General features: G+C 41.2%; 1 protein-coding gene across 1 annotated transcript in view; it reads left to right on the top strand.

The window, feature by feature from the left end:
• Positions 1 to 12,854, top strand: part of GNPTAB (N-acetylglucosamine-1-phosphate transferase subunits alpha and beta) — a 66,452-nt gene that overhangs the window by 16,274 nt on the left and 37,324 nt on the right. The window contains exon 2 of the mRNA XM_055336239.1: positions 5,680 to 5,765. Within this exon, the coding sequence (XP_055192214.1) occupies positions 5,680 to 5,765 (86 nt within the window). The remainder of the gene's footprint in view (positions 1 to 5,679; positions 5,766 to 12,854) is intronic.

The raw sequence follows: 12,854 nt of genomic DNA on the forward strand, positions 1-12,854 counted from the left end.
TCCGCATGTCACACACTTCTATCCTTGAAAAATTGAGAAAGAGACATTTGCTTTTACAAAGAGTTTTAGACCCTTGTGTGTCTAGCCTGCCATTGTCTCTTCATTAACTCTAGCCTGTAGCTTTTACCTCGAGTATCCTGGAATTAATCTGAAAGCAGAAAGTCCTGGAGGGAAACTATGTCATGTAAGCTGTTCCAAGATGTTTGCCTTATAAAACTAGTAGCCATTTTTATTCAGCCTTAGAATGTTTATTGGTTTTTGTGCAAGGCACTATGCAAGGTTCTGGGAATAAAATTTAGAAAGAGAACAGGTTCTTGACTTTGAGTTACTCACAGAAGTTTAGACAAATATTTAAACAGGTAGATTGTATTGCAGCATGAACACATGAACACTTTTAGTGGAAGTATTATACAGCCCTGTGTGATATGCACATCTCATTTACTCATGAGAACAATCATGTGAAACAGGTGGTGTTCATACCTTAATTCCACAAGAGAAGAAATTAAGAATAGACAAATACCATAGATCATTTATTGATAAGTGTCAGATTGAAACTCATGTCTTCTGATTGTAAATCTTATTATCATTGCACTGTATACCAGTTGTCTTCTAGATAATTACCTTTCTCTTTTCCTAACTGGGAAATCCCTCTAATAGGATTATGGAGCTTGTGTCTCAGTAACTATTATTTTTTTACAGGCAGGCATTTGAACTTGTTCGAGAATTACAAAAATCTTCAACCAAAGCATGTACCAGTTTTATAACTTTAAAAAGTTGATCATCCAAAAATTTTAGTATTTGTATGCACAAGCCAGCTAAAGGACTATTAGGGATTCTAAAAATACTGGGGGAGAAACATAAATTTATTATGGACTGTGGTCATTTATAAACATGCCAGCGTTGAATTGAGGATGAGAGGCATACCAGTTTTGGAATTGGTTGAATGACCACATTTATAAGTGTATGTTTTACAAAGCTAGTTGTGTGTAAAGGAAGCATCAGAGGAGACCTCCTGCTGAAGCTGAGAGAGCCTGGGCAAAGCTGAACAGGAACATTGGCTCGGGAGTTGGGCTGATTCACGTCTCAGCCCCATACACACAGCTGTGTGGCCTGGAGCTGCTCTTTGGGCAATGACCCATTGAAGGGCCTACCTCACAGCTAGCACCTTGTTGCCGGGGTGCAGTGGGTAGGAGAGGAGCACCTGGCAGGATGGTGTTGGGCAGTGTGTGATGTGCCCCTTCTCTGCGAGCAACACGTTAAGGCTGACTTTGGTTGCAATGTGTACACAGTGACCAGTAATTGACCTTGAATACCCTGAATGCCATGAGTATTACAATGGAGTCTTGAAAGTGGTAAATATTTTAAACTCGTAGAATAAACTACCTTAAATCATTTAAAAAATTCTTTATTAATAATACATTGTTTATGTGTTATTTCAGAGCTCCTGTAGTATTCTAATAAATAGTATTTTACTTCATTATATCTTAAGTCTTACCAACAAACTACTTTTAATGGCAGAAAATGTAAATACTCTGATAAGAATTGTGTAGAAAGGAAGTGTGTGTGTGTGTGTGTGTGTGTGTGTGTGTGTGTGTGTGTGTTGGGGGGGTGTTGGATAGCACAAAATAGCAAGAAGGAAATTTTTTGAAGGCCAACATTATGTCTGTAAAAATCACATCAGTTTTCTGTTTTTCTCCATAAAAATTTTGCATTACTACCAATATAATATTTTAAATGTGTTGCCATTATACAAATGATGGTTCAGGAAGAGATGTTTCGTTTACCCGTGACTTCTAACATGCCTGGTACCTTCCTCAGACCTTTTATTTATGCATGTCAAGTGGGAATCCATCTCGTGCTGAAGCAACACAACAGACTGATGAAATACGTTTGGTACTTAGCTCATAGTTGAGGAAACTGAGTACCCACAGTTAGCTACTAAATAGAAGAACTGGGAGGTTCTCCCCCAGAGGTGTTCCAAGTCCCCAAATCCAGTCTTTTTTTTTCTAAGATTTTATGTATTTGGGGGAGAGAGTACACATGTAGGAGCGGGGGCAGGTGTAGAGAGAGAGGGAAAGGCGGACTCCACCAACGCTGAGCAGGGAGCCCGATGTGGAGCTCCATCCCAGGGTCCCGGGTCATGAACTGAGCCCAAGGCAGAAGCTTAACCCCCTGAGCCACCCTTGCATCCCCAAATCTGGTCTTATGCTACTTCTGCCATAACCAGATAATATTTATGACAAGAAGATGCTATATAATGAATTGTGCTGGGTATGAGTTGACGATACATAGAATTGAAAGCATTTCTGTACCCTCAAGCAGTTTATAACTTAATTGGTCTGGCCAGATGCTACATGAGGGGGAAGGTAAATAACAATGAAAAAGCCAAGGGAGGGGATCCCTGGGTGGCGCAGCGGTTTGGCGCCTGCCTTTGGCCCAGGGCGCGATCCTGGAGACCCGGGATCGAATCCCACATTGGGCTCCCGGTGCATGGAGCCTGCTCCTCCCTCTGCCTGTGTCTCTGCCTCTCTCTCTCTCTCTCTCTCTGTGACTATCATAAATAAAAAAAAAAAAAAAAAAAGCCAAGGGATGCAAGGCAAGAAATGTTAGAGGGTAGTGAGTCATTGATTTCCAAATAAGCAGTAGAGAGCAAAGTTAAAGCCCTACGGAGGAAGCATTGAAGGTGGACCAAAGAATACGGAAAGGCTTCATGGATGAAAAGGGACTTGGTTTTATAGTAGTTAGTGTTTCTCTGACCTTGTCCTCTGGTCTTTTGTTTATTGCTATTAATGTCTGGAAAGAAGATCTGATTGCAAGCCTAGGTCTATTTTTGCTTCTTTGTTATTTGAAAGGTATTTATATTTGTATAGTTTACCCCAGAATAAATAATTTGTTAATTGTCCATTCAGATTTCTGTTCTCTTCTACACCATCCTTGATAGTGTAAGAAAACGATCTGACACTAAGGTCTCCTAAAAGTGACAGCTGGCATAAAACTCCATGTCCCCTGAGTCATAACCCAGTATTCCTACTGTATTCCCTGAGATTGAGGTGTGCACAATTCTGGGCTGATAGGAACACTCCTAAATGTGATTGATAAGGACTCTCTGCTGCTGCTGCTGTGCTTTTTAATACACCAAAGTGGTTTGGAGATGGTGAGATAATTTATCAGATAAAGGAAGGCACGTCGTGTCAACATACAGCACATCAGCATTTCTCAGCCATTTGTGAAGTGTGCCCTTCCTGATATTATCTCCGTCTTCTGGGTAGCACCAGGAGCCAAGAACAATGATATTGAGCTTCATCTTTTGTGGTTTGTTTTATAAAAATAATGTACTAGTTGTCCTTTAGCAGCAACATAGGGATATTGATGGAGAGTTGCTTCTGTTTGATCTCGATACATTGATCCAAATCAATATAATTATGTTATTAAAAATAGATATATATTCCATATTTAGCAAAGAAGATGGCATTTTATAGCTATATGGCTGCCCTTGGGTTTGGTGTTATGTGTGATACTACCATAGAGCTCATTCCCCTTCCTTTTGGAATTTCCAGTCCAGATGGAAAGGCCAGTTGTATGCATACACAGCCTCAAATCTACCATGGCAAACATGGGGGTCCCACCAGCTCTCATCCTCGCTACACCTGTCCCTCCTCTGTCATTAAGTGGCCCCACTGTCTCTTTAGTCACTCATACTAGAAATTCTGGAAACCTTGCCACACTTTGTTTCTCTTCCCCTTAATCACTTCCTCATCCAGTCTGGTAGTAGGTCCCTCCAACACACCCTTCATACCCCATCTGCTGACAGACTCCTGTTTATCCTTTACAACGGCTGACATTGCTTCTTCAGGGAAGTCTTCCTAGACAGAGGTGCTCCTTCTCCAGTGCAGTTCCAGCTGGCAATAAACTTCTCTATTCATCGTTGGCTATAGTTCTTTCAAGCCAGGGAATTTACTTTTCTCTTGGTAAACCCAGTACAAGGCACATTAGACTCTCAGTTTTTTTTTTTTTTTTTAGACCCTCAGTTTTTAAATCAGTACATTGCGTGATGGGAGGATTATTAGTTGAATTTGTGGTGTTTGTGAAGCATCCCACTGAAGTAAGATTGTGCAGAGGTCAGATATTGAAAACTTGAATGTCATGTAAAGAAGTGAGCAGTTACAGCTGGGCACATGGGTCCAGATGGCCTCCCCAGTAGCCACATGTCATCATGCGACTGCGTTCAGGCCAGCAAAACAGAAGTGGTAGGTGCCCCTTTTAAGAAGTTTCCTTAATGGAGGGGCATGTCATTCCCTATCTCTCCTTTCTGCTGGCTGGATTGAAATCTGAATGATTTGGGCTCCCATGGTCATCTAAGTGTAGCAGGGCCACACATCCTAGGGTTTGCACTAGAGGAAACTGGCAGAAACCCTGGCAGGGAGGGGGGCATTCCAGGAAGAGTAGTGGAATGAAAGGACATATTTAAGGTCAGATAGAAGAAGATGACCTGGCAAAGGATACTGAAAAGGAGTCACGGTAGTGTTAGGAGAAAAACTAGGGAAGTGGTTCACTAAGGAGGAACTGGGTAACTCCTACCAGTTAAATAAGATAGAGATGGGGAAAATGTCACTGAGTTCCACAACATGGAGGCCTTGGCAAGACCACTGACATGGTAAGGGCCAACATGATATTAGGGAGGCTGAAAGGTAGATAGTGGAGGGGAGGCTCCTCCAAAGGTATTTGCCCTTAAAAGAGAATTTGGAGTAGAGGGACCAACCGGCAGAGGATATAGGGTGAAGGAAAGGTTTTGATTATTGAGATTACTGGAATGTGCTGATGGAAGTAATCCTATTGAGGGGAAAAGAGAGCAGACAAGGTCTTGAGACAAATTGATGAGATCCAGAGCAGATGGATACAGAGTTAGCAAGGAGGAGAGTCCCTTCCTTTGTGGTAAAGGGCGTGAAGAAGAATATGGGCACATATGTGGGTGCTTGTAGATTTGAGGTGCAGACGTGAGGGAGCTCCTCTCTGAAGCTTTCTACTGTCTCCTGACATAGCAAGGTCATTGGCTCAAACGTCGGAGACAGGCCATCACCTTGTCTCGTGTCCTTCTTCCCGGGACAGCTTTGTTGCCCTGTGTTGTGAGGAGAGCCTCCAAGTGTTGGGTGGATCACATGGCTGCCTACAGCTCCTTGGGTGCCTCTGCCTCCCAAGGCAGGTGGCACCTGCAGTTGAGCCCAGCTTCCCATCCAGGCCATGCTGCCCGCTTACTAGCTGTGCCCTGGCCAGAGCCAGCCATCCTGGACCTGGAGTCCACCCAGCCCGGCTGCTCTTTGGCTCTGAGTGTGGTCCTGTGGCACCGGCCCTTTCTCCCCGCCCTGTGAGCTCACCCTAAGATCCCGTTCTCATGTAGCATCCTTTGACATCTCTTCCATTCTCCCCTGTGCCCCCAGGCCAGTTACTACAGCTTCTGTCTGTCTGTATAACTGTTCTTCGGTTGTAGTTTTTTAATCTGGATTGAGCACGCTGTATGGTTTACATGTGGTAGGTACTGGGCGAATGGATGAATTCTGATTGAGTTACCTGTTCCTTTAGTGATTCTTAATGACATTGAAATGAAATGAAAGTTATATGCTCTTAGTATTTGATGCAAGGAAAACATTTTTCTTTCTTTCTTTTTTTTTTTTTTTTCCCTAGGTGGTTCTGGAATGGAGCCGGGATCAATACCATGTTTTGTTTGATTCCTACAGAGACAATATTGCTGGAAAGTCCTTCCAGAATCGGTAAGAAGAGATCAGTTTTGGAGAGTAGCTTATTTGAGATGAGTACTTAAGAGATGAGTCATGAAATTACTCTTACTTTAAATAGAACAGTTGAAGTTGAAGGGGTTTTTCCAGGTGTAGATACGGTTTAACTTACTCGAGACCATTCCTATCTGAAGGAACTTTGTGGTCCTTCCTCAGGTTTTATGATTGAAAAATCTGATTCCCTAAGAGTAATCCTCCCTTGCAGAGTTATGTGATCATCTTATCATCACCCCAGTTCTGTGAGGTAATTCCATCCCCCTGTAGAATGAGGTGGTTACTCTGGCCAGTATTCTTCTTTTCCAAGCCTGGCCCATATTCTTCTGTGGACATCACTCTGTTAACCAGGGGGAGTCCCATGGAAGTCACCAGGACTGATCCCCCTCCCGCCCCCGCAGACACTACATCTCTGCTGTCCCGCTGTGAGGAGGAGCAAACAGCCTCACAGCTTGGATCTTTTCCTCTATAAGGCCAAACTTCCTGGTACAGCCACTCTTGGAGGCTACCGTCAACCATTGTTTTCCTTGGAATTTTTTTTCTGCCCCCATTAAGGTAGGCTTCAGAGTAGAATCAGCCTTTTCCCACATCCTCCTTTTCTTCCTGAAGCTACAATGAATTATACAGTCTGCTTTTAAATTTTGTCTATGAAATTATTACTTATTGTTTTATATCATAAAAGTAGTTTATGTCTGTGGTTGAAAAGCATGGGTGGCTCAGTCAGTTAGACATCTCCTTCGGCTCAGGTCATGATCCCAGAGTCCTGGGATCAGCCCCATATTGGGCTTCCTCAGCAGGGAGTCTGCTTCTCCCTCTGCCCCTTCTCTTTGCTCGTGCTTGTGCACACTCACTTGCTCTTCGCTCTCATAAATAAATAAATAAATAAATAAATAAATAAATAAATAAATAAATAAATAAAAGAAAACAGTTCAAATAGCATAGACAAATAAAAAATTATGCCTCTCTGTTCCATTTTGGATTTTCCCTCATCCAGAGGAAGCATTATTAAATTTTTATTTTGGATTTTTCTGGTAATCATCATTCTAACTTTAAAAAATAGATGGAGTTCTCTCCTTTTTTTAATTTATCCATTTTATGTAGTATTTATTTATTGACTCTTCCGTTGTCACAGTGCACAGCTAATCATTACAGGGCAAGGAACAGTAGGTCACCAGAACAAATGTAGGGCAGCTAACAAGTGTAGTTACCCCCACAAAAGTCTATATGTCAGAGGCCATAACTAAAAACCTCCCTGGATCCTGACTGTCCATTTCCCCCTGAGGATAGTTCTCATAAATCTTTCCCTCTCTTCTCACTGAACCAGAAAACATAATGGAACTATGAGTAACCACAGTTGGTATCAGTCGGCACACCTGGACAGTTTTCTCAGAACCTCTAGGCTGCATTACCAATCACTCTGGAGCCCTTGCTCTCTGCTTAAAAGCACTTCCTTATCCCTCTGTTCACTTTTTTATGAGTGCCCATGTGATTTCTATCAAATCAGTGGTTTTTAAATTACTGTACTCCTTGAATGTAAGCACTGTTAGAGTCATGAACGTCTCAGGGAGGGAGGGCTCAGGGATTCTTTGAATTGACATAAAGCTTTACTCTTTGCTTCATGCTCTATGTGTGAATGACATCCCTGAATCTGCTCCCTTAACAAAAATAAATCTTTGAGTCTTCCTCTGTTTTAGACACTGAGATATTACAGTGGTAAAGAATCGCATAGTCTAGTAGGGAGAATAATAGCATGTAAGCAAATAATTTGTGAAGTAGGGAAACTCTAGGTTTTTTCTTAGGATCTCTTTCTCTCTTTTAAAGATTTTATTTATTCATGAGAGAGAAAGAGAGAGAGAGAGAGAGGGAAAGAAAGAAGAAAGCAAGCAAGCAAGCAAGCAAGCAGCAGAGGGAGGCAGAGGGAGAGGAAGACCACGCTGAGCAGGGAGCCTGACTTAGGGCTCAGTCCCAGGACCCAGAGATCATGACCTGAGCCAAAGGCAGATGCTTAACTATTTGAACCACCCAGGCACCCCTCTTAGGATTTCTTGTAAACAGTTTTCAAAGCCCCTAGGGGTCTCTAAAATCAAAACTATTTCTTATAACAATACTAAGGTGTTATTTGCCTTTTTTTACTGTGTTGACATTTGTACTGATGGTGTAAAAGCATTGATGGGTAAAACTGGCACACCTTAGCATGAGTCATTGTAGTCTTCACCATTCACCATCCCATATTGCAGTGGTAAGATAAAAGCTAGTTTCACTTAAAAATGTTCATGATGAAGCAGTAAAAGTTAATAATTTGATTATATCTTGGCCCTTTGACCCCACATCTTTTTAATGTTCTGCGTGATGAAATGTACCTGACTGTTGGTGACTTGAGGAAAAGTGCCATGTGATTGTTAGAGCTGCAGCCTAGACTAGCCCTTCTGTTCTGTGGATCACTGTTGTCATAACTTGAAAGGACAGATGACAGTATTATTACTCAGACTTGGTCATTTGGCAGATGTTTCTTGACAGTGAACAAAGCAATTGTCTTTCTCTAAGATTTTATTTATTTACTTGACAGAGGGCACAAACTGAGTAGCAGAGGGAGAGGGAGAAGCAGCTGAGCAGAGAGCCCTACATGGGGCTCCATCCCAGGACCCTGGGATCATGACCTGAGCCAAAGGCAGACACTTAACCCACTGAGCCACCCAGGAACCCTGTATCTCTTGAAGGAAAAAAGAATAGTATTCGTTGCCAGTGATAAAATTTGAGCTTTCAGGTGAAAATAAGAACTTGGGAAAACTTGTTTTTGTCACTGTGAGCTTAACAGCTTCACAGTATAAGACTTTTCTGTTTAGATCTGTGACATTGTCCAAAAATCAAATTTGCTGGTATTATATAAGAAAATGAAGGAAATAGGGCACCATTTGGCAGATCTGCCTTAACTCAATAAGCTATTATTTTCCAGACATTGTTATGGGATCATTGTTACAGACGTTACAGAATCTTGCATGGGGAAGAAAGCCATTCAAAGCGCAAAAAGGACCAATGGATTTCAGTGGAAAAGCACAAAAAGTTCATTAATGTGGCTTCATATTCCACACTGCAACTAATTTTTAAGCAACTACCATTTACTTTGGTGTAGGATCAGAGAGGAAAATCCACTACTACTGGCAAAGGCTATGAAAATACACCTCTCCTTTCCCACTCCATATCTGGGAGTTGTATGAGCTGGGTTTTCTTCATATACCACCAACAGAACAACCTGTGGGAAAAGATTGAATGCACAAGTTCTGAGGTGCTTTGCTCTCTTCTACTAAGTCATTAAAGAGATTGATAGAAATGTAAAACAATGCCGCTCTTCTCACTAAATTTTGTTGTTTTGGAAAATACTGTTATTTTCACTTAAAAAGTTATCATGTTAACTTGAAGAGTTTTTTTGTTTTGAAATGAATATTATAATATTTTTAAAGTGCTGGTTTTACTTTTAAATATGGCAAATGTGAATAGTTACAACCTATAAACAAAAGCTTTTTGGGGTCCTTAATAATTATTAAGTGTGAAGGGTCTAGAGAAAGTTGGTGAGAACCATTTCTTTAACATAGCAGTTCTTTGGGCACCTGGGCGGCTCAGGCAGTTAGGTATCTGTCTTGGGCTCAGGTCATGATCTTAGAGCCCTGCAGCTGGTTCCCTGCTTCTCCCTCTGCCATTCCCCTTGCTTGTGTGCATGCTCTGTCAAATGAATAAACTTTTTTTTTTTTAAAGAAGAAACCATAGCAATTCTCAAAACCTTAGTGTGCAGCAGAATCACATGGAAGGTTTGAAAAAATGCATTTTCTCACCATGCCCATTTCTCACCCATGTTTCTGAGTCTGAAGGTCTCAGAAGGGCTCAGAATTTTCATTTCTAACAAGTTCACTGGGGATACTGATGCTGCCAGTCTGGTGACTACACTTTGAGAACAATTCATTCTTGGATTCTTGAAATAGTTTTCCTACTTCATTTTCATTATAGCTGATTTTCCTAAGAAAACCTCAAAATGAATTGTCTTTTTTTTTCTTTTAAAGACTTTATTTATTCATGAGAGACACAGAGAGAATGGCAGAGACACAGGCAGAGGGAGAAGCAGGCTCCCTGCAGGGAGCCTGATGTGGGACTCCATCCCAGGACCCTGGGGTCATGGCCTGAGCCGAAGGCAGCCGCTCACCTGCTGAGCCACCCAGGTGCCCCTGGATTGTCTTTTTTTAAATCACATATTTATCAAGCACCAACACAACCTACTGTGCCTTATGCTGTGCTAAATGCTGATGGTGCATGCACATTTGCAGAAAAGCCTGCCCTAAAGGAGCTTTAAAACTTTAGGAGAAAAAGTAGCTTTAGAAAATCCAGATATTGAGGTCCGCAGTTTTAATCAAACATTCTTGTTCTTTTTCTGAAAAATTTTGTGTATGTGTTACATATTTTTCCTCCTAATTTTAGATTGCATTAAAATATAGTTTGATTTTTATATAAGGATATTTCAAAATTGCCTAATTTTGAAGATGACAAGTAAATGGATCATGATATATTTTTAAATATCGCAGTATTTATTAGGAAGTTTTCATTATTTTGCTAGTTTCCAAGCCTTTTTAATGTTATTTGAAATGTTTAAAACAAAGTTTTGTTCTGTTTGTCATTAAGAAGTGAATATGTAAATTATTTATTGCTATTAATTGTGAGGCATTAAGTCAGTCTGAGGACTAGTCCTTCATTTCTAAAATGTAGGTATTAGATTAAGGGTAAAATCTCTTCCAACTCTTTGATTCTAAGATACCATTTAAGTTTTCAGTGTTCTTACCTATTTTATGGAATGTAGAATCAAGGGACTACATTCATAGCATCCTTTATATGTGATAGTGCCTTGTATATTCACTTTAAACTGATTAAAATAAAAGCTGTATTACTGTCACTGTGGCTTTGGTTCTGAGTCATAGATGACATTTAGTCTCTAAGATAAAGGCTTTCTTCTCATCTGGAAACTAAGATATAGTGGTCTCGTGGTTAGAAAGACTCAAACTCGCTGTGGCCATGTCTAATAGTAGAAAAACAACTGACTCACTGACCTTGAGCAGATCATATGGTCTCCTTAGTTTGTTAGTTTAACACTGGAGAATTAAATTGATCATATAATACAACTTTATTAGAATAGCCAGTACATAATAAACCCATTATATACTTAATGTTTTCCCTAATTGAACATGTATAGATATCTGCTGATTCTATTAAAAAGTTTCTAATAGCAGATAATTACTTGTATGAGATAGCTTTGGAAACGTGTCATTTTTTTTAACCTTAAAAAAAAACTTGAAGCAGTTTTTTCAAATTAATTTTTGGTCTGAGAAACTGGAAGTGAGATGACCTTGGACAATTTAGGTATAGGTAATGCAAGGCAAAGATTGATGTATATGTTGATGGAATGAACTTAAGAGTTAATTTAGCAAACAGGTATATGTTAAACCCCACTAATATAAGCCCTGTTCCTAGGTGTCTTGTGATGACCAAGAGGAACTCATTGACCTCGTATAGACTTGGCATTTTAGTGGGGGGAGCTGTTTCTTTTCTTTCTTTTTTTTTTTTTTAACTTAAGAATGTGAGCAACTATAAATCATTAGTTCTCAATGTGAATTTCTGGGTTGGCAGCATTAACATTACCTGGAAACCTGTTAGAAATGCACGTTCTGGGGCCCCACTCCAGACCTCATGAATCAGAAACTCTGGGGATGGAGCCCAGCAATCTATTTTACAAGCCCTAACATGATTCTGATGCCTGTTTATGTTTGAGAACTATTGGTATAGTAAATGCATTTTAAAACCTAGCTGAGGAAGCTGTCACATGCTGTTACATTGAGGAGAGAGCCTGAAGATCTAGGAAAGAGAGGAAGTCACTAACACAGCAGGGCACAGATTGTATGGCACCACATGGCCCTAGAGATGCTGCATCTAGTGGAAGACACACATGCATAAAAGCTAGCACAACACAGTGTGCTAGGATCTTTTGAGTACAGGGCACAGCGGAAGCTGCATGATAAGTGGTACCTTCTCTTTGGGGGAGGTGAGGGGAGAGGGCGACTGGGGAAGGAGGAAGTGGTTCAACAAAGCATGAAAGAAAGGATAGTTAGGCACAGGGAGAGACATGTTCAAAGGCACAAAAGCTTGCAAGTCTTCCCCTGTTGGGATAAGTGACTGGAGTGTCTAGAGCACAAGGTGCAGATTTTGACACGGTTTAGATGTTACTCTCAGACAGTGGTGACCATTGTCAGGAGAGTTGGTAGATGTCCAGCTTTCCCAGGTGCCTGAATATGAGGTGATTGCTCCTTTTTCACATGAAGCTCTGGGTCCCTGGTTCTCTTTGACCTTCATCTTCTCTTATGCTCTTCCCTTTTCTTCCCGGTCTCTGCCACACTGGCCTCTAGCTCCTTGACCATGACAGTTATGTGTCTGCTTCAGAGCATTTGCACTTGGTGGTCCCATTCTCTGACCCAGTCTTCCCCCAGTTACTCACATGGCTTGCTTCCTCCCTTCACATCTTTGCTGAAATGTGTGAGTCACGATGAACTCCTATATCATAGATCTGAAGCCGACCTGAAAGATGGGGGGGATTTTGGTCAAGCTGGTAAAAGAAAGGGGAAGAGAGCTTTCCGCAGGAGTGAAACCTGAACAAAACATGAACATGAGGCTTAGGCGAGATACGAACTAGAGGCCTGCCTGACTCCTTATTTTGAGGAACAGATAATAAGGGAAAAATCAGACAGTTTCAGGAAGGTGTGTGCTAGTGGCTCATACATATCATGGACTCATTCAACAAGTACTGAGCTCCTGTGTACTGGGCACTTTTCTCATTGGTTGGGTACTTTAGGGAACAAAATAAGGAGGTTTCCTGCCTTCTTGGAGCTTATGTTCTGGGGGAGGGACATGTACAATTAACAATATAGGTAACAAGTTAATTATTTAATATGGTAGAAATGTGGTAAGTGCTATGAAGACAAGGAAAAGCAGGGCAGGGTGAGAAGGGCTGGGAGGGGTTGGGCTTGGGGCAGAAGGGAATAA

This window comes from Nyctereutes procyonoides, unplaced genomic scaffold (genome assembly GCF_905146905.1).
Source record: "Nyctereutes procyonoides isolate TBG_1078 unplaced genomic scaffold, NYPRO_anot_genome, whole genome shotgun sequence".
NCBI lineage: Eukaryota > Metazoa > Chordata > Mammalia > Carnivora > Canidae > Nyctereutes > Nyctereutes procyonoides.